Source organism: Caretta caretta, chromosome 3 (assembly GCF_965140235.1).
Source record: "Caretta caretta isolate rCarCar2 chromosome 3, rCarCar1.hap1, whole genome shotgun sequence".
NCBI classification, from domain to species: Eukaryota; Metazoa; Chordata; order Testudines; family Cheloniidae; genus Caretta; species Caretta caretta.
The window spans coordinates 210,896,860-210,919,681 of NC_134208.1; the positions used below are offsets into that span (position 1 = coordinate 210,896,860).

At 42.9% G+C, this 22,822-nt stretch overlaps 1 protein-coding gene across 5 annotated transcripts in view; it reads right to left on the minus strand.

The window, feature by feature from the left end:
* The window catches only part of ATL2 (atlastin GTPase 2), a 57,317-nt gene that overhangs the window by 18,936 nt on the left and 15,559 nt on the right, over positions 1 to 22,822 (minus strand). For all 5 annotated transcript variants that reach the window (XM_048842248.2, XM_048842245.2, XM_048842247.2 and 2 more), the window contains exons 2-6: positions 15,010 to 15,278; positions 8,155 to 8,289; positions 6,492 to 6,596; positions 4,427 to 4,477; positions 1,230 to 1,286 (exon numbers count right to left, since the gene is read on the minus strand). In XM_048842248.2, the coding sequence (XP_048698205.1) occupies positions 1,230 to 1,286; positions 4,427 to 4,477; positions 6,492 to 6,596; positions 8,155 to 8,289; positions 15,010 to 15,278 (617 nt within the window). The remainder of the gene's footprint in view (positions 1 to 1,229; positions 1,287 to 4,426; positions 4,478 to 6,491; positions 6,597 to 8,154; positions 8,290 to 15,009; positions 15,279 to 22,822) is intronic.

Here is a 22,822-nt window from a genome sequence, read left to right on the forward strand (position 1 = left end):
ACAGAGAGAAACTGCAAGGGAACCCTAAGATCAGGATGTTCACAGTCCCTTGGTGTAAGCCTGCCTGGAGCAAGCAGATATGAGCACCAGAGCCAGAACACCCATTCACCCTACAATTTGCTATTAAAAGATCCACTGTGCTGAAACCCCTGGCTTTGTCTCTCCTCAAAGATCACTGCTTCAGCATAAGGCACAAAACAGGATTGCCAGACAGTGTAATATTGTTGACAACACAGTCTGTTTAGACTTTTAAAATCTAGCATGAACTATGTAAGGGCACCTACAAAAGAAGAAGGAACTTGAGAGGTTCCAAGTCCGCTCACCTCCACAGCCAAATGGAATGGGGTGAAGCTGGGGCTACTGCTCCCTACATAGTCCCACATTGAACATTTGGGTCTGTACATGAACACGTGAGAGTCCTAAACTGCTTTCCAGAGGACTTCAACATTGGTAACTAGTGCACACTCCCTCAAGAGTGGGGATCTATACTGCCATAACTCCAAGGAGAGTAAGACAATTTGAAGGATTCAGTGCAAGCTGTTTTGGAAATAGAGTTAAACATAAAAACCCATCACTACCTTAGGAGGGCTAAAAAGTGGAAAAAAAATTAAAAACACTTTGTATCTTAAACTCCTTGTCAGATTTCCTTCAGCCGTTTCAGAAAGATTCTATGCTAGCCTAAGTTCACCTACATGAAATTCCATCAAGCAGTTACCATGGTTTGATTTTTCACACACATCTCACCCAGACCTATAAAAAAAAGACGATGAGCTTCAGCCCAGCTAATTTCTCTCCATAATGTAAATTAACTAATTTCCTACCCTTATGAACAGGTGTTGAAAAACTAGGTCAGCGGTTCTCAAACTGTGGGTCAAGACCCCAGAGTGGGTTGCAACCCTGTTCTGATGGGGTCGCCAGGGCTGGCTTAGACTTGCTGGGACCTGGGGCCAAAAGTGAAGCCTGAGTTCCACTGCCTGGGGCTGAAGCCCTGGGCACAGGACTCGGGTTACAGGCCCCTTGCCTGGGGCTGATGCCCTTGGACGGTGGGGTTCGGACTTTGGCCTCCACACCCTGGGCAGCAGGGCTCAAGCGGGCTCCGGATTCAGTCTCCTCTCCTGGGGTCGTGTAGTAATTTGTCGTCGTCAGAAGGGGGTTGCAGTGCAATGAAGTTTGAGAAGCCCTGAACTAGGTAATTATGTAAAAAGGTTAGAGTTTAGAGTATATATTACCTGAAATGGCTTTTGGTAAATTTCTTCCATAGCAAGTCTTCCATACTCTGTAAACAACTATTAAATGAAACTGTTAAGAATAATGCCATACACAGATTACAAAAAGAATTTGTGTTGCCATTAAGAATACCATCTTTTATCAATGGCAAAATTAGTGGCTTCCAATTTTTAATTGAATTATCAAGAATAGCCCTGAAGTTAACCCTAGGCACCTGGAGGATGGGAATACCAATGTTCAAGAAATTGCACTGAGGGAGGACTATCCTTTCCCTGGTCTCTCAAGGAAGTCTGCATGTCATTCCAGCAAAATACACTCCTCTTCATGAAGATCTCCCCTCCACCTTCCAATGGCTCTCCTAGACCCCACAATGGTCTCTGAAAAGCCCCCAACCCCAATAGGCTTCCAGCTTCATTATCCAGATCATCTGCTCTCACATAGCTGTTACCTTCCCACCCTGTGGTTTCTTAAGCTAAAGGAGTACCCCTGCCCAACCTCTCCATCCAGGCCTCCCTGGGCAGCCACCATCTGACATAGCACGCTCCCAACTCCCCCAAGGAGTGCCCCTCCAAAGTGCTGCATGTTGATTTGGGTTTCTACAAAACATTCCTCATCAGAGGCTCTAGATGCCTGACACCTCTTACAAATAAAAGCCAATTTAGAATTGCAGCAGCTTCACCAAATCAGAAAGGACAGACCAACCCTCACGCCAGCCAATGATTCCTACCCACCAGATACCCTTCCCAGCCTGCAACTCCTCCCTCCCTTTTCAAGAGCATAGGAAACAGACACAGCAAGCTCTGGAGATCAGCACATTTCTATTTTAGCCTGGGGAAAGGGGAAAAGAAGGGGATCCAGTTTGCACTCTGCACCATACAGTTGGACAGAGATATGGTCACTTAGAATCATAGGACTGGAAGGGACCTCGAGAGGTCTTCTAGTCCAGTCCTCTGCACTCAAGGCAGAACTAAGTATTATCTAGACCATCCCTGACAGGTGTTTGTCTAACCTGCTCTTAAAAATCTCCAATGACAGAGACCTCAACCTCCAGAGTCAACATACAGGCAACTAAAGCCGATCCTTGAACACGTATTATATCACAGCAAGAAACTCAAACAAGCCACTGCCTTTTGCGCAAGCTTCAGCAACAGAACTGATTAAAGGCGTAGCCCCAGGCAGTGCAGTAGTCTACATGAGACTACAAAGGCTTAGATTGTGGTTGCGAAGTGTGCATTCAAGAAAATGATTGCAGTCTCTTGGCCAGGTGCAGATGGAAGAGAACCATCCTACTCACTGCTTGTATGTGATCTACCAGGAGCAACAAGGTATTAGACTGCAAACTCTAGTAACAAATAGTAGCACACACCCTTAATTTCATCTTCTCTTCTAGCTGCTTCCACCATTTTACCAACATCACTCATCTTGTATAGCTTGAGCTTTCAGCCAGCTTGTTGGTTCAATGCAAGTAAGACAGCTGGATGTCATCAACATAGTGAAGATACACAGTAGCCTTACATCTCCTTACTAGCCCTTCTAGTGGACCCATGTCCATGTGGGACGACTAGGGAAAAAGAGATGGAACCCTGTGAAACCCAATTCAAGAGCACCTTTGACAGAGAAGAGCAGTTATACAAAACTAGCCTCTGGAGCCTCTCAAAGACAGGAATGAAACCACATTTGGGAGGCCCCCAGCCTACTTCCATTGATCATAAGGTGGCATTGATTTGGCTGTAAACTCTAGCAGTATCTAATATAAACATGGATACCTGGGGCCTATTCCAGCCACCATGTCACTCTGGAAGGGGACAGGGCCCATAAAGTGGACACTAGAGGGACACAGCTGGTGCTGCCAAGTACGCAAACAAGGACCTTCAAGGACAAGCCACAGATTCCATTTCCCTAATACAAGTATCTTCCTGCCCCCACCTCAAGGCCACTGGAGAGAAGAGCTGACACAGTGATTGCATTGGTCTCCTATCCCCCTTTCCCAACTTCATCCACCAGGCAGTTTCCCCTCCCCAATCATGAATCTCACCCTCAAGGTTGACAACTGGAATCCAATCAAAGTACCAAAGCCACCTGGGAAATCAGTTTCCCTTTAACCTCTAAGAAACTGCTCAGTTCTTTTGCTCAGCTTGTACTCTGAAAGGTCAAACAGTAAGAAGCACTTATGTATTAGTTGTGAAATGCATTTCAAAAATGTCTAATTATAAGTTGGCTCCTACTGTTGGCAGCTGTCACCTTTTGCGAAGCTGAATGTGCCGGGGAGCCTGGTATCAGGTGACGTGTTAACCAGTTTCAAGCTGTGGCAGGGGCCATGGTCTGAGCAGCTGGAGATGGGAGACAGAGGTTTGGCTAACACAAAAGCCAGTCTCTTCGGGACTTCATATTTATTTGAAAGAGACCAGGCTCGTGTTCCATGCACAAAACCAAAACCCAGCAACCTCTGGCCACTCTCTCCTCACGTGACTTAGAAAGAAGAAAATGCAGGTTACAAACAAGACAATTCTTCCATCACTTGGACAGCTTCTTGTCGGTCTACAGTCTTGCCCACACTAAAAAGGTGTGCCACTTTAACTAAATAGGGGTAGTTAAAGCAATACAGCCCCCACAATGTGAATACACTTATCGGTGAAAATGCATCCACACTAGGGCTTGCACTGATAGAACTATTTCAGTAAAACAAAGCAATCACACTATCTAAACACAATTACACTGGTGCAAATTTCAAGTGCAGGCTAGCCCGAAAGTTCTGAACCTTAATCAGACACAGCTGTGCCTAATAGTATCCCAAACTGGCAGTGCCTCCCTGAGCCAACTGTGACTCCTGCTGGAATTTATCTAAAATAAATCCATCAGTCCCCTCGGTCTGATTTGGCAGACCCTCTGCTTAGCAGCATCGCTGGGTAGATGTGCCTCTTAGCCAGGGAGCCCCCTCCAAGGGAGACAAAAAGACTTTCACACCCCATCACACTAACTGCCTTTGCTTTACCAATACCTTAATTGCTTTTTAAAAGATCGTGCTTACAACCAGTTGAAAAAAAATACATTTAACCTGATCCAAAAGTTGTTTACAATCCCTTAAACAGGGTTCCAAGAGTTTCAGATTGCCAAATCAAGCAAAATAGGGAACTGAAAAAATTCTAAGAGGACAGCACTTCAATAAAAGCCATATTAAGTAAACTCAGTTTATATGTACCTGCAAATGTTGGAGATCATCTTCTTGAATGTTCTGGGACAAGTTGTAAACCTGTAAGAGATATTGCAGTTCCAAGACTTTTAGCAGAAGAAAGGTTTATTCTTTATCTTTCCGTAACACAGATTTAGTCTATAGTGGAGAACTTGAGTATTCACACCACCTCTGCTGAGGTCGAAACAGCCAACGGTCACTCTTTAGTCAAAGTGGTATCACGTACTGCATTTTCAAAAGTGCCACCTGGGCATACCAACAACTTTGGACATAACTGCTGTTAAGGGTGATTAGTTTCCTAATCCTAGCTCGTAAGAGTTCTTTCAAGAGTGAATGAGCTGCAAACTTTTTATTTTATTTTATTTGCTGAACACCCCCCCCCCCCCAGTTGAATAAGAGGGGCACACGTTTAACATTAGGAGCTTGAAACTCAACTCACCTCCCTCTCTATCCCCAACTCAGATTGCTTGGGGCAGGAATAGGAGATGCCCCAGCACATGCTACTGTGGTAATGTTGCATCAGACAGAACCCCACTGGTGTTGGACCACATAGAGTTGGATAGCTCTTTGCTATATATTGCTTGATTTAGCAAAGTTCTGTTTCCTTTACTTTTAAATATCCCAGCTGACATAGAACTTTGCCAACATGGCAAATAAATCATTACCTCTCCTGAGCCCCCAGGATTGATGAGACAGTACGAATACTGAATGTTGAGGCATAACTCAAAGCAGAGTTAGTGATCTATGGCTAGTTTGGAGTCATACAAGCCAAGGGTTCAGGAGAAAAGGATAAGATAATGTATTAAATGCCTGATATTGTGGCATGTCAGCACAGTATTTCAAGGTTGTTAGAATGCTCTGAAATGTACCTTTAATTAAAAAAGTGAAACCCACAAACCAATCTTCAGAAAGATTGTGATATACTATTGTTATTTGCAACAAGCAAGATTTCCCTTTCTGTTGAAGTAAAGTATCATTCCCACCCCACAAAAAAGTTTACTTTGTGAAACTGACTATACACAGATTTCAGAGTAACAGCTGCGTTAGTCTGTATCCACAAAAAGAAAAGGAGTACTTGTGGCACCCTAGAGACTAACAAATTTAAAGCTTATGTTCTAATAAATTGATTAGTCGCTAAGGTGCCACAAGTACTCCTTTTCTTTTTGACTATACACAAAGTATCGAATGCACAGATTCCTGTTTGTATGGGTCTTTTGGACAGCAGCAATGAAGGGAAAAGCCAGTTAAAAACAGACAAGACTGTAAAGTCATACAAGGTGACGGGGGACTGCAGGGCAAACATACAGTATCTCGTTTTTTAAAAGTGGACTAGATTTCAAGTTGACAGTGTCTCTGTAAACATAGCTACAAGAACTCATTTTTTATTCTTAAATGTTAAAAGTGGGTAATAAAAATGATAGTGTGTTTTTTCCCCTCATGACTTAAAATTTATACCGATAGATTTAGAAGATGCCTTTGAAGGGTACTGTCACCTCCTGAGAGGCGGGATTCTGTATATGTAGGAATTTGTTAACAGATATATACAGAGGCCTACATTTTCAAGAGTTACAAATGAATGAGTGTCCAATTTAATACTCCTTAAAAACACCTGGTCATTTTTGAAAATTTAGACAAGCCTCAAAACCGTATTCAAGAGACATGCTGCAAGAAGTTTGACAGAAGTTTAACTGTCGCAGCAGTAGTCCATTTAGAGCTTGTTGTGCAGGGTCAGCCCTCCCTTTGGATAAGCTGGGCTGCTCAGTGATTTTTGCCATGCATCTTTGTGGAGGTGTCACTACATATATATATATATATATATATATATATATATATAAATCAATTTGGGATTCCCCTAGTAGAATCTGCAGCGCAACAGAACTAGGGACCTGAAATGGGGGTAGTGTTTGGGTAATCTCCGCTCCAAAGAGAGATTCATCTGAGATACTCTAAATGAGCGATGGAAATCTAAAAGGTCTGCCTATCCCTTTAAGGCAGGACTACAGATATATTTTTAAGATGTCTTCTAAGCCAAAGAGGTTTAAAAGCTGCCATTTATCAGCACAGCTATTCTCACCTGGACAGAACTCGTCATGGTGCTCAGAGCAAACACCGTCGCACAGTCTTTGATAGTGGATTGGCTATCGAAGGCACCTTGGGTATCCATAAGTAGTACAGCCACCTAAAGATTTTTAAAAAGCAGCAATAATTAACCAAGATGTTATGGTTTCACCTCTAGGCTGCTGGGTCAGATCCAGTTCAGGTAATGGAAGTCGTTGCCCCTCTGTTGACTCATTAAAACCGCGTTGACAGTCTTACTTCAGCTCCCAGTGGACAGGTGTCCACAACTCAAACCACTACCCAAGAGTGACACCCTTACTGGCATTCTGCAGAGAGGCCAACGATACACAGATACAGAGTTAGCCTCTCCCCCCAAAGTATCCTCAACCTTGACCAATGAGGCACTCTTACAGGGCACTGTAGCAAAGCCGACCCTTACTGTTGACTGTGACACACCAGACGACTTCAGTCTCTGGGGCTAACACTCCAGCATTTTTCATGAACACTAGATGTGTGACAAAGCTTACTTCAAGAACATATGAAACAATTAAACATTTTCTGAAGGAAAACTAGCTGTTTCCTGCTAAGTAAGTTGACAATTAATTAAGTGATGAAACAGTGAAGCAGTCTTGACTCCAAAACGCATCTACTGTCTGATCCCCTAGATCTTTGAAATAGATTCATATTTCCTTTTCTTTCAGTTATAAAAGGCAGAAAAAAAAGAACAAATGGGTAACATTACACAAGCTGCTAGAGACAAGATCCCACACTTTGACCATTCTACAATCACAGAACCAGTCAGCTAGCCCCGAGTTAAAAATCATGGAAGTTACAGAGGCAACTCTATACCACTCAGGATGAAAGGTTCTTTCTAACATTCACTGAGGCCACCATCTACTTAAAACTTGTAACATTATCCAGCCAATGAAGCTGCCAACTCTCCCTTTGGGCTCTAGCAGTGCCATGCCTATGAAAAATATCAGTCAAGAGCTCTGGGAGGCAGGGGGGGACAGGCTTAAGAAGATTTAATCCTTGTTGTCAGCAGTCACTGCATATTTCACTACACACAATGCAACACGTGACCCTTTGCTTCACTGTGAAGAGGTTATACATAAAACTTAAATCTCAAGAACCTCACATCCAGAACCATACAGAGAGGGATCAACAACTTCCACACACACTTAAAGCCTGGCCTCCAGGGATTTTGTGGCCATGTGTACATTCCACTGGAGCCTAACTGCAGGCTACGACTGCGTCTCATTTTTGCAGAATTCACTAGCTTTTTCTGCAGAATACTTCCAGTTGCCAGAACATTTGGCTATACACGACGGTCAACAGCAGTCACTTCTAGAAAGCCTTCCACAATAGCCACAAAGTATCTGAACAGCAACAGGGTGGAAAATATAAATATATATATATATATATATATTCTGGCAAAAGGCTTTGGATCAAAGCTAGAATTTCTCCCTTTCCTCCCCTCCTGTACACCACCCCATCTCATAAATAAATTGAAATTTTATTCTTAGAAACTATTAGGATTAATACAAAGGGGGTGACTGAGAAACCTGGGGTATCTGACCACTTAAAAAAATTAAACATCATAACCAAATTCATGAAGGCAACAAAAGCTTAAGAGGTCATAAAGAAGAATGAGTCCATTTAGTCATAGAAATGCTTACCTTTGTCCCATCAGACTTGCCAATTACAAACACTTCGCTCCAAATCTGAATGCCAGTTGTTTCTCTTTCACATCCACCTCTCCATGTAAATCCAGTCAATGGCTCGTTGTTCCCACCTATCCAACATGAGGAATTCTGTTAAGAGAAAGACACACACTTACTCAACAGCAAGAGGATCACTTGTAGGATTGTATTTTAGCACACTTCCATATACTTCTCTGGTTTCTTAGAACAGGCTTTCAAGTTACAAAAAGTATTAGAAAAAGAGGTTGCTCAGCTGTACTTGGAGTCTGAGATAACTACCTGCAGGTCCTGTGGTGCTCCAACTCCCCTGTGTCTTGACTGCTTCCCTCGAGAAAACTTTGGCCTTTAGGGTTGTCCACATACCCCCACCCCATAAGGGGCTGCGACCAACAGTTATTTCATAGAATGATAGAATCGTAGGACTGCAAGGGACCTCAAGGGATCATCTAGTCCAGTCCCCTGCACTCATGGCAGGACAAATATTATCTAGACTATCCCTGACAGGTATTTGTCTAACCTGCTTTTAGCTTTCAACTTTATACCTTTGACTTCAGAGTAGGGATGGAGAGTGGGTCATATGGATATGCACAGTACACCTCAAAAGAACTACAGAAAGACTCATTACCTGTACCATTTTGAGTGCATCCACGGCTGCAGTATTTAAAACACCTACTTCACTCTAGAAGGGCCTGAATAAGGGAACTTCAGCCTCATGTCCCTAAAAACATTTGTCCCTACATCCACTCATCAGGAAAATAGATTTTAGCCCCCTCGCCCCCACCCACACCTCACTAAAGCTCACGAAGTGCTCAGGTCCCACAGCGAGAGAGGAGATACAAGACCCTCAAAGGGCAGACAGACGACTAGAACCACCCAAGAAGAAAAGAACAATGGTAGTGACCAGCAAGTGGTCCACAAACCAGTTTGGGAGTTGCTGTCTAGGTTTCAACCTGCCCCGGTAATACTTAAGAGCTCACTTTATAATGAATTTATGAGCTAGCGTCTCCCAGTAGTGGTCAGGATTCAGGGAAGTAAACTGTCAAGAGTGTGGTAGGTAGAAGTCAGAAGCTACCTTAGAAAAAAATTTAAGGCGGGGACAGCCTCTCTATCCCTGCAGAAAGAAGAATCAGCCAGCAGAGCCCATAGTTCAAACTGTTCTAGCTGATGCTCCTGAGAAGAGGAAATCAGTCTTCAAAAACTGGCAGCATAAAGAGCAGTGGCTCATAGGGGAGAGTCCAACAGTTTCATAAGCACCAGATTTAATCCACAAATGCATCTGTTTACATAGAGGTGGGAAAGAGCAGGAAGAGATTATTGATGAATCTTTTCACTGTGGTGTGTCTACATACAAAGAGGTAGATGGTAGGCATATACAGGAGTCAAGTCAAATCTTAATAAAGGGACGGCTTGATTTTAAAGGTTAGGAAATGGCCCATTGGCAGAAGACTAGATGCAGATGTTGAATCGATTTATTTTCTCTGCCTGTGTCCCAAGAACCCCTTACTGGCAGCTAGCCAGGGGGTTATAGGAATATCTTCTGGTATGTACATCCTGGTTCACCAAAAAGCATCATGTGAGGTCATCAATAAAAGCCATGGTCACACTGGTCATTAATATTATTCTGACATGTATGTACAGATACTATATAAAAAATATGATTTTGAAGTCTTTATCAAGGCATTCATCACCCGCAGAGGTGAAAGACAGGTTTTCCTTCAGACAAGAGGTAAGAAATGTCTCTCTCTTTTGGGATGTAAATTATAGGTGCCGACTTTCCAATCTGCTGGGGGTGCTTGAACCCTGGCTCTGCCCCAGGCCCTGCCCCCACTCCACCCCTTTCCCCAAGTCCCCATCCCCACTCTGCCTCTTCCTGCCCCCCCTCCACCAAGTGTGCCATGTCCATGCTCCTCCGCCCCACAGCCTCTTGCACACCACGAAAGAGCTGATCCCAGTGAGCAGGAGGCACTGGGGGGGAGGAAAGGGGAGGTGCTGATCGCAGGGGGAGGGGCTTCCAGTGGGTGCTTAGCACTCACCATTTCCCTGTGGATGCTCCAGCCCTGAGCACCCATGGAGTCGGCACCTAGGATATAAATTAAGCCTATTTACAGAGGAAGGTAAATGTTAACAAAGAGATGTTAAGTCAACAGGGAAGCACCACACAGCAAAACACAAGCCCTGTCTGAGGACAGACAATGCACTTTGAGGGCACATGCACGAGGCAAAGATGACACCCTGTCATCCTGCACCTAAGAAATAAGTGGATAGCACATTTACATTCATGGAAACAGGACCTCAGCCAATCTGGTTGCAAATGCTGCAATGGACTTTGTGTGCGAAGCTTCTTTAGACAGGATATTAACCTGTTAGTTAAGTTTAACCTCTAGAAAGCACGTTATGATTTGTTTTACATGTAATGGTTTGTTTCCAATATATTTACTTACTATCACTTGAATCTGGAATGTTTGATAAATACCTTTATAGTGAAAACAAGAATAAGTTTAAAGTGCTGTGATATTAAGCAATGCGCTGATCCTAAATTGAATCCATACAAGCAGGAGCGCACTGTTCCTTTGGGAACAGCAGACTTGATAATTCTGTGAGTAGCCAGCGTCAGGAACTGGTAGCACAAGGGAATGCTTCAAAGGGACCGGGGTGCACCATTTATTAAACTGCAAGGCAAAGTCAGGGCTGACATAGCGCAGAGGAGAGCGCTTGAGTGACTAACAGGCTGGTGCTGTTAGAGAGCTGATACCCAGCTAAGCAAAGGCAAGACTCCCTCATGCTGTAGGCAGGGGTAACATAACTCATTACATATCTTTCTGTAACACTTGTTCTTGGAGATGTGTGTTGCACACGTCCATTCTGCTGCAAGTGTGTGCGCGCCTCAGGCATAGCTGCTGGAGATTTTTCCCTTAGCAGTAAATGCTGGTGGAGTGAAAGAACCCTCTGGTGCCTCATGCCACTGCACACAGTACAAAGGGCCATGCTGCCCACAGCCCGCCCCTCCCCCCCAGTTACCTCCTACCAGAAAGGCTGATAAAGAAGGGACAGAAAGGGAGGGGTCATGTGCAACACATCTCAAAGAACAAGAGTTATAGAAAGATACGTAACCATTTCTTTGGGTGATTGCACATCTATTCCACTATAGGTGGCTCACACGATGTTTGAAGTGGAAGTGGGCTCGGAGCCTACATGAACAGGGATTGTTGGACCATCTGTCCAAATCTGGCAGAGTCTCTAGATTGATGAAAGATGGCACAGTGGGAGGCAAACATGTGACAGGCAATCAGGTTTCTCCGTTCCAAATGTCCAGTATGGGAACATAAGCCAAAAAGGCCATGGAAATTGCCCAAGACCTGGTTGAGTGAGCACCCATTTTACTTGGAGGTGCAGAATCAGCCAAATCGGGGTCTCTCTCTGCGACACACACAAATCCAGGAAGAGATCCTCTGGGTGGATAGTAGGCGGCCCTTTACTCTGTCTGAAACTGCAACAAAGAGCTGAGACAAAGACCTGAAAGGCCTAGTCTGATCCAGGTAAAAAGCCAAACCTCTTCTAACATCTGGAGTATGGAACTTTTCTTACCCATTACTTGAATGAGGCTTTATTTTCTGACTTTCTTCCATCATACTGCCTAAAGTCAATCTCTTCCATTTTGCTATATACATTTGTCTGGTAGATCGCTCTGGTTCAAGATCTGCAGCACTGGTCTGAAGAGGGTGAAGGAGAGGTCATTCTGGACTTTGAAGTTGTGGTGTCAACTCTGTTAGCTCTGAAGTAGCAATTGTCTAAACAATGGAACACGGGGCTCTCTCTCAGGGCAAACCCAGTTAACATACTAAACAACAGCTGCAGAACTTGAAGGCCTATGGAACACAGGCTGCTATTCCAAATGAAGTAAGTTTCCTTATTTGAATCAAGCAAAGATGATTAGTTGCCTTGCTCCAATGTTCTGCATGTTCCTCATTTGGTACCAAGAAGTGATACAGGCAGTCCTTGGACTTGTGACAATTGGTTCCTGAAAATCACGTCTTAAGTCAAAATGTCGTAACTCAATTTTCCCATAGGAACGTCGGATCGACGTTCTTCAGAGGAATGTAAAAAAACACCATCTCCCACCCCCATGGTGCATTTAACTAGTTGCACAAGGGTGTATAGGTGGGATCAGTTATCCATCCCTTTTTTAAAATCCAGATACAGTTTTGGTCTGACCACTACAGAATAAAACAAGACAAGCGGGGTGGAAAGCCTCCATATTAGATCTAATCACAGAGGAAAATACCCAAACCAAATTCAGTTTTACTTACATGGCGCTATTGGCCATACAGATGAATACAAGATAATGAGGTCATGGGTATGGAAAAGCTTACACTCCAAATTTACAAGAGAGTTATTTCACCCAACTCTTAGTAAGGCCTTAAACTGTGGCAATATCTTGCTCTCTTCCCCAAAATGCTCATTAATCAGCACATCTGCCATTATTTTAAAGCAGCAAATAGTTTGACAGCAGCAATTTGAAGTGGCCTAGGATTGAGTGTCAAGATTTAGGATGAAATCTGGTTCCCTTGAAGTCAATGTCAAAACACCTCATCAACTTTCGTAGGGTCAGCATTTCACCCTTAGTTTACTTTTTAAAAAGGCAATAATTTACCCTGGTTCTCACTGTCAAGGACTGATGAGCACACACCAGAATGCCTTTGAGGCCCCCTAGCATGGCAGTTAATTTTGTATTACATATTGTTTCTACTGTCCATGGGAGATGGCTGTTCAAGGTCACTGTTCAGTGAGCAGATGAAAGATACTTGAACACATGTGCACTGTTGTTAGCTTATATAAGTACTGATATGTAGATTACAAGTTTGTTTTCTGTAACTGAGAAATCTAGAAAACATTTAATTGCTCTTAACTGCCGTTAAAACTTTGCCACTCTTCCCCTTACTTAATTCAATGTCTGAATTGAAGCCATTTATCTTCTTTTTAAAGGCCACAAACTGAAACAGTAAACAGTCAAAAATTACAAGTATTATGCAATCATGCTTTTTTAAAGTCTGAAATATTGTTGCTATAGTGAATTAGTCCACCTTCTCCACAAATCCATCTTCTTCCATGCTGCACCTTATACATATAGCATTCTCCCTCATCTCATCTGGAAGCCACTACCCTCTCTCAAATCCTTCCTCCATGCCAATTTCTGCTGTGACACCAACAATAAGTTAAGCTAACCACTGTAGGAAACAAAAATACTTACAAAGAATATCTGAACATTCTTCAGAACTGAAGATCAGTATTACTAATGCATCACACGTCATAGCTTCTGTCAGCTGTGCACCCAGCAGGGGCTCCATGCATTCTTCCATTCCTCCCCATAAGATCATAGAATCATAGAATATAAGGGTTGGAAGGGACCCCAGAAGGTCATCTAGTCCAACCCCCTGCTCGAAGCAGGACCAATTCCCAGTTAAATCATCCCAGCCAGGGCTTTGTCAAGCCTGACCTTAAAAACCTCTAAGGAAGGAGATTCTACCACCTCCCTAGGTAACGCATTCCAGTGTTTCACCACCCTCTTAGTGAAAAAGTTTTTCCTAATATCCAATCTAAACCTCCCCCACTGCAGCTTGAGACCATTACTCCTCGTTCTGTCATCTGCTACCATTGAGAACAGTCTAGAGCCATCCTCTTTGGAACCCCCCTTCAGGTAGTTGAAAGCAGCTATCAAATCCCCCCTCATTCTTCTCTTCTGCAGGCTAAACAATCCCAGCTCCCTCAGCCTCTCCTCATAACTCATGTGTTCCAGACCCCTAATCATTTTTGTTGCCCTTCGCTGGACTCTCTCCAATTTATCCATATCCTTCTTGAAGTGTGGGGCCCAAAACTGGATACAGTACTCCAGATGAGGCATCACCAATGTCGAATAGAGGGGAACGATCACGTCCCTCGATCTGCTCGCTATGCCCCTACTTATACATCCCAAAATGCCACTGGCCTTCTTGGCAACAAGGGCACACTGCTGACTCATATCCAGCTTCTCGTCCACTCTCACCCCTAGGTCCTTTTCCGCAGAACTGCTGCCTAGCCATTCGGTCCCTAGTCTGTAGCTGTGCATTGGGTTCTTCCGTCCTAAGTGCAGGACCCTGCACTTATCCTTATTGAACCTCATCAGATCCCTGTGGGCCATCCCGCCACCCCCTCATATTTCAGGGCCTGAAATGCTATGTGCCCCTTTTCCTTCTTCCTCCCTCACATGGCAGAGGTCTGTGTGCACCCCTATTCTTCCCATGCCTCCCCCTATATTAGGATACCCTAATTCCCCTCCCTGCTATCCGCTGCCATTATTCTCTTTCTGGGAGATGAGTGATTCAGGATGTTCAGAGCAGAGATGAGATAGAGGCATTGTTATGTTGCAAGGAATTAACAGGCATCATCAACCAATTCTTTGAGACAATTGCAGAGGTGCTTGCAGATGTGCTAATCTGATGGTCATGCTCCATTTTTCCTCTTTAGGTTCCCCCAAAATCAATAGGGCTCTGGTTATTGATGCCCAGACTATTCCCTGAAATACTTGAATTGAATGGATGCTATATTCAAATGTTATCACATTACAGACAGAGAAATGGCATCATGATGAGTGTAAGGCCTTCACAAGCTCCGCCAACTTGACACCATGTCAATATTTCTGGAGTCAGAAAGGCAGGGTTTTGGGGTTTTTTTGATGGTTTACTGTTTTTTTTTTTAAAAAAGAGTATGGTATATAAACAAGGTCGCCAAAGCAGAGAGCTAGCAAATTAGGTGGTATCTTATTTATTCCTGCAGGAACAGCCTTCAACTACTCACCTTGTTGTACATATATCTAAGCATGAAGTCCAGTAGAAATGATTTCCCTTTGCGGAAAGCCCCTGCTACAGAGACAACTACTATATTGAGATCTTTTATGTGTTCCTGAAGCAAAATGTTCTCCAACGCCTCTTCATCAAGTTCAAAGTTATGGTCATCTTCATGCGCAAGAACAATTTGTATAGGGCAAGGCGTCTTCAAATCTGCTTCATCTTCCAAGTCGACCAGGGCATCGGAGTCTACCAGGGCATCCTCCTCAAAACTCTTATCTAGAGATTAACATTTGAAAAGACAATTAGTGAATCAAGCTAAACATATAACACTTTTCTGAATTCTGATAATGAAATTACAGGTCACATACTTTTGCCAGACCTGACGAACTCTGTAGCTCAAAAGCTTGTCTCTCACTAAGAGAAGTTAGTCCAATAAAGGATATTTCCCCACCCACCCTGTCTCTCTAATACCCTGGAATCAACATGGCTACAACACTGCACATATACTTTTGCCATGACTAATCTGATGACGCATGGGTCAAGGCATTATCGTATTGCTATGAATGACGACTTTGCAGGTATTGTAAGTTGTCTTGGGCCAGCTGTCAGAATTAATAATATTCTCCATTTCATATGGATCTTGTCCCCAATGGCACAAGTTCTCTTTGACATAGAAACTGTCTATTTTTATGAGTTCCATATGTAACACACTGCAGAGCAGCATCTGTATCTTAGCACCTCAACTTTCTTTCAATTGTACAGGAGTCTTGCATTCCAAAATTATCTTTTCAGCATTAATATTCTGAAACCCTCTCTAAGACCTTTGGAAATGTAGCTTCTGTCACAAACAAGGATCTTTGCTACCTCTTCTCACTTAAATAGAAATTAACATAAAAATTGTATGTTAAAGGGGGACATAAAACTTATTTTTAGAACACTACTATATTTCCACTGACACAAAAGATTGACAGTCTGACAATTTTGGTTACCAAATTGTACTAACTTAATATTACCTAGTGTTTCACAGAGCTACACTGAAAATGACAGTGTTGAAATTTATGAACTGTTTCTTTCCAATTCCAACACAACACTGATTTTAAATCACTAAGTAAGTTCATTGGGAAGTTTGGACTTTCAACACTGCTTGTTAATAATTAGCTAACATTGAACATACAGAGCTAGAAGCCATTTTAAGAGAACACGAAGTAGTAGGCAAGATAAATTTATGTATATATCCCAAATGGGCATGGAAAATGCAGGCGTGATTTTGCACCACTGGAAGAAAGTGTCTTGAATGAAGCATTAAGATGGTATTTTCAAAGTCAAAGATTTAGAAACAGCTTCTCTTTCTTGAGCTGACAATTCTTCCTGGCCTAGCAGAGAATAAAGGCCACCATATCTTTGTCACAGTTTCACGTTATACATACAGACAGACATTAATAGCAGCAAGTCCCAACTTAGCCCTGAAAGCACCAGAATTGGCCTTCTCCATCAACAGGGTGCTAAGAGTGCTACAACTCAGGTCAACCTCAAACCTTCATTCAGATTCTCCTGCAAGTGAAGAAAGTCAAGACTAAGTATTCCCAATACTGTATAAAAAGCCCAAACAGAAAACACATCTTTAAGATTCTCTAGAAAAAAGGGAGAAGGCACAAACTTTTGTTGTTCCTTGAAAATTCACCTTCACATTTATCCTTGAGCACTAAAATTGAAGATCCAGCAAAAGTTGGAGATTATTTCCTTTAAATATTCATGTTAATATGCAAGGGCTTATTCAAAACTCCAATGTGCAAATCCATTACGTGGGCACACAAGGCATCCCTGATTTCTGTTGTGCATGTGGATCCAGCAGCAGTCAGCACAGGTGCACTATCTGGTTGCGTGCACTTATGCAGAAATCTGGCAGCATCTTGAGTCCACTCCTAACAAAAAGATCCCTCCTCCTCCCTGTGTGCAAAACACAGCAAGCCACAATAATGCAGACAGTGCGGACTACACTGGCATACAAACGGTTCTGAAGGCAGCCCCAACAGGATTTCAAAGGCATATTCCACCACCATTCTACAGTCACTGGGCCTGCAGCTTACCCTTCTTCTGCCAGGTCCTCTGAAATCATGGTATGGATTCATAAGCTATGGCAACAATGGGTAAGCAGTGTCCCCTAGAGTAATAGTGGGGACAGTGTTCCATTTATAATGTCATTTGGTGGGAACAACGTCTAAGTTTGTCCGTGAAGGTAAAGTCCCTATCTCCAGAACACCCTGGTGGTATGCCCCCTGCCAGTGCATCCCAGTGGTCAACTAGAGCCTGCCTAACGACTGAGTCATACCCTTTGTAGTTTACGTATGCGCGCTCCTTGTGGAGAGCGATCTATATCCACGAGTCCAATCAATGGCCCCAGTGCAGTTTAGAAAGCCCCATCAATCAAAGTCAGCAACTATTCTATAACATTTGTCATGCCCACCACCTTTGGTGCATAGTCCCGATCACTTCACAAACCTCTGCCCCTGCTGTGGTTGCTGCTGCTACGTGTCCCCATAGTGAACATGTTCAGGGTGGGCAGAGGTACTACTTGGATTTGTTTAAAATAATTGTTCCAGGGATCATTTGAGGGTTGATACCAATTTGCTTCTCCTTTCCCACTAGAAGTGTGTTGAAAGAAATGGCTCAATATGCCACACCAACAGGGCTTCTGAACGCAGGCATGATCCTATTTTCCCCCCACACTTTAAGTTACACCTGGTGGAATACCAGGTCCATGTAGGCTTTAGTTTGCTCTAATCTCCAGATGATTTGTGTATAGCTGTAATTCACAAAGAAAGCAAGCATCTTGGGTGTGAGGCTTTCCTGACTGGGTTCTAGTCAAACCATAATGCACATTGCGGTCATTCCAATTTGAGCTGAAGGAATGTGGAAGTCCAGATCCCACGGAGAGTCTATAGATAATCTCAATCAAGCCCAGGAGGTAGAGGTCCCACACCACCAGGATGCAATGCAGCAGGTACTTGCATGAGTAGTTTTTGCAGGTATCTCAGGATCCAGTGACAGCTGTCTCTTGTGGGAACATACCAGGTATAAACAAATGATGCTGCCACCATTTGACATACTGATAGCAGAATCCTAGCCAACATCTGCTGGTTCTGACATGTTATTTCTGGCAGGCCTACAGTATCCTGGATCCTGCTCTCAGACAGGGACACCTCTGAGTAGAGCACCTACGGATTCCAATTGTTTTGTGGCACAGTAAGACATTTAATAGTTTACCACAAAGCCTAAAGACTCCAGTGGCCTGACAGTGACCAACTGTTTGATTCTTGGTAAGAGCTGTCTATTGTCATCCAGTTCTAAGAACACATGCACTCCAGTCTATGAAAAAGACATTTCTGCTCCCAAGCATTCTGAACACGATATCTCATGGCTTGCTTAAATAAAAAAGGGTAGTGCTCAGAGTTTATAGTGCTGAAAAAAGGCTTTCAAAGCAGTGGGGAACTGTCAAAGTTCCTGCCTGACACCTCATTTTCCCTTGAAGGCGCTACACTTCATTTTGAGCACCCTGCATCAGTACCTCCCTCGGCTCTTACAGAAATAAGCTTAACGAATAATTACCACAAGGCTCTTTTCTCCTCTTAGCTTTCATAGGAACAGAATGATCTTTAAAACCTTTCTACTTACAGTCCCAAGATTAACTGAATTTCACAGGAAACATGATATTGTCTTCATTCCATCAACAGCAGATGTGCAAACTTTAGAAGTCAGGCAGATCCTGTGATAAGAGTCTCAGATTTCCTCAACTCCTACAACTGTGTATATTGTCTGGGCCTTGATAGAGTCAAAGCTAAATAGTTCTGGTCCTATATCAAAGATGAGTATTGCAGAGAACACATGTTTAAGTTAGTGTTAGAGCCTATTCCACCAGGGATCTATAAACAGAATTTGTCACACAGCACTCTAGAATCAACCCTTTACACCTATCCCACACAGCACTGTTAAGACATACTTGCCTGTATGTCTCAGTGTATTCAGTTTTCCAAGTTCAGTAGTCAGGTCTGGCCTAGTTTCCTCAACTAGTATTTTCCACACAACTAATACTATTAGGCACAGCTACATGAATTCAAGTTGGAGGCATACACAAAAGAGATTTAGTTTCCTACCTCAAAACTGAACTCTGGGGAATGGGTCCATCAAGTATCATTACTTAAGAGTTTGCGTTTATGAAAGGTTAATTCTAGTTAAGTCATGACTAAAGTTGAGCATGATACTAAGTTGCAGGCTTGAGTTTGCAACATGGATGAGATCTGGAACAAAAATGCACTCGGGGGAAGTGTGAGGGGAAGTGTTCCTCCCCCCACCCAAAAAAAATTGTTTTTTGCTTGGTACAAGTGGGGGAGGGATTATGCAGCTGCATTTGGCTGCTGAAAAGCCTTGGCTACTAGCAGGTCTTGAAAGACTTACCAAACATCTACTAGCCAGCGGGAGATATAAAAGGCAAGGGTAAGAGTCCATTCATCAGTGATGTGAAGGAGCACCAAACTGATGAAAAACCAAAACTCCGGATGCTGCGATTTCTACCAGTGTTTTCTCTGGACATGTTTAGACCTCCATCTTCTCAGCCTCTGTCTTGTAAGACCTTACAACAATCGAAAGTAGAGCCCTGCCTGGGACTAGCATAGAGCCCTGCAGCGGGACTCTGATCCCGTAGGACCAGCTGCCATAACAGCAGGAATAGGTGGGAATGAGATTTTAAAAAGTCCTGCACAGGGCTCTAATCTGAAGCTCCACACTCTTACACACCAAGGATGCACAACAGAAGGAGGCATTTTGTCTCTTCTACTCCTCCAAGCCACATGGCTGTCAAAAGGGGGGCCAGGAGAGATAGAAGAGAAGTCATCTCAACTAGTGTAACTCTTCAACCAGCTTTTTTATTTTATTTTATTTTTTTTAAAGTGGCGTGGGGAGGGGAAGTGTCCTTTGCCTCAGTGAGCATCTACTCTCCTCAGGACTCTCCAAATCTTTCCTGGCGTGTGGTGCCCAGTATTGGACAGTATTTCAGCCGAGTCCTCACTAGTGCCAAGTAGAGCAGGACAATTATATCCAGTCTCTTACATGTCAGCCTTTCACAGCTGCATTACATTGACTCATTCAGTGTTATCCACTATAACCCCCAGATCCTTTTCTGCAGTACTACTGCCCAGCTAGTTATTCCCCATTTTGCAGTTGTGCATTTGATTGTTCCTTCTTAAGTGAAGTAACGTGCACTTGTCTGAATTTCACCTTGTTGAATTCAGACTATTTTCCAATTTTCCAATTTTGAATTCTAATCCTGTCCTCCAATGTGTTTGCAACCCCTCCAAGTTTGATGATATCTGAAACGTTTATAGGAACACTCTCCACTACATTATCCAAGTCATCAATGAAAATATTGACTAGTACCAGCCCCAGGACTGATCCTTGCGGGACACCATTATATACATCCTCAAAAAAAGAAAAGGAGTACTTGTGGCACCTTAGAGACTAACCAATTTATTTGAGCATGAGCTTTCGTGAGCTACAGCTCACTTCATCAGATGTTTACCGTGGAAACATCTGATGAAGTGAGCTGTAGCTCACGAAAGCTCATGCTCAAATAAATTGGTTAGTCTCTAAGGTGCCACAAGTACTCCTTTTCTTTTTGCGAATACAGACTAACACGGCTGTTCCTCTGAAACCTATATACATCCTGTCATTCTGACAATGAACCATTGATTAACCACTCTGATTTTGGTCTTTCAACCAGTTGCACATCCACCTAGTAATTCCATCTAGACCACATTTTCCAAGTTTGCTCAAAACACTGTCATGTAGGCCTGTGTCAAAAGTCTTGCTACAATCAAGATATATTGAGTCTACTGCTTCCCTCCCTTTCCCCCTCAACTCCTATATCTGATACAGGAACCTTTTTAAATAAGAGGTGCTGGCTTTTTTAAAAATAGATGTTGTTTTGCTCCTATGTGGATATTTATAAGGGAAAGACTGATACAGGAGAATCTGGAAGGGAGTACACAAAATGCTATCACATGCACAGTCAACTGAAAAAACTGGGGAATTTTGTCTCGATAACTTTCCAGTCATAGCGGGAACGAGTCCTGTGGCACCTTATAGACTAACAGACTTATTGGAGCCTAGTCTATGAAGGTGCCACAGGACTTTTTGATGCTTTTACAGATCCAGACTAGCACGGCTACCCTTCTGACACTTTCCAGTCATAGTAATCGTGGGTTTTGCTTGTAAGCACACTAGGTACCAAAATTTCAGACAAGTCTGTTTTAAAGTTTATAGTGGCCCCTTTTAAAGGGAAGTTTATTATGATCAGAAAGTTTATTATTTGAGCTTTTGGATGTAAAGTTTGAGCTAAGATTCCAAGCTAGTTCTTATTGAGTCTTGTACAGTGTGAAGAAGCATAATTTAAATTTTTAAGGCTCCTGTCAGACCTTTTCACCACGCTAAAGGACCGGCATTTTTTAGTCTCTCCCCTTTCTCTAGCGAGAGAGGCCTGAGTGTGGTTAGTGTTTTGGGGTAGTGAACTGAATAGAGAAAGTGTAGGCATGTGTGAAATTTTAATAGAGTTACAAGTTCTCTTAAGGGTCAGATGCAAATAAAATTTACTTTCCTTTAGTTAATTTATAAGCACATTTACAATATCTAGACAAATAATTCATAGTTCAGTTATGAGACAGTGCTGCTACCCTAAGTGATAAAATATTTTTTTTAAAAAACAATTGTTATCTGCCCTTTTTTCCAGTGGCCTCATTTTGTAAATTCACAGCAAGAGTCGCACGAAAGCCATGGCACCGCTGCCTTCCTACTGCCGACTCGCAAATGCTGCCAAGCAGCTCATTTTAAGGCCAGAAATAATTAAGTGTTTTGAATATTTCTGCTATAAATAGGGCGGATGAGTTAAGTTCCAAAGACTTGTTTGGATATCCAACAGGAATGAGGGGGAAATGAATATTTAATGCTGCGCCTCCCTCCCCCCCCATCCCTTTCTAATTACAGAATTTCTGTTTCTTATGTTTGTTAATTCTGGATTGGTTATATGAAACCATAAAAAGGCAAAGGACCTGAAGCTGCATGGCTACAAGGGAATGGGGAGAGAGAAGATATTCTGGTGACCAAGAAACCCAAGAAGTGTCACAGCTAATTAGACCATAGGTCTATCTAATCTTAGATAGCCAAAAGAAATCAAAGGTCTGTTTATGGAAAGGTTTGTATAAAAGGGCAAAGGAAGAGTCTTTCCCATTAAATGGAAATATTGGAAAGCTAGTGTTTTGTTGTGTGTTTAATTGAAGAGGAAATGCAGAAGACTTTTCTGCAGGCAGTACATTACTGCAGGATAGGTGGCAAAAAGTTTACACTCCTCCCCACCCCAATATATTCAGCAGTTTGCTTCCACACAAGTTGGGCCTTGGGAAAATGCTGCAGTAAGTAACTGCAAAGACTGTAGTGGCATGAAATGTGACACAAACCCAGTCATATTTCACTATGCACCTCCTGTTTTGGGGACACACTATGGATCAAGCCCCTGAGACAATTATGTTCATCTATTACACTGAAGAGGAAAGTTTGGTTTGGTTTTTTTTAGGGTTGGGGGTGGGAAAGGAGGAGACAGTGACAAACTTAAAGTTTCTCTTCCTTCTCACCTAGAGGACTTTTATTAGCACAGGACTTCCACACATAGCAAGACCCCAGCAGCACCAGCAAAATGAGATCTACCAGGACAGTGCCAAGCTGCATGATGCTGTTCTGGGAAATATTATGGTAAGTTAAGACATGTGAATGAGGAA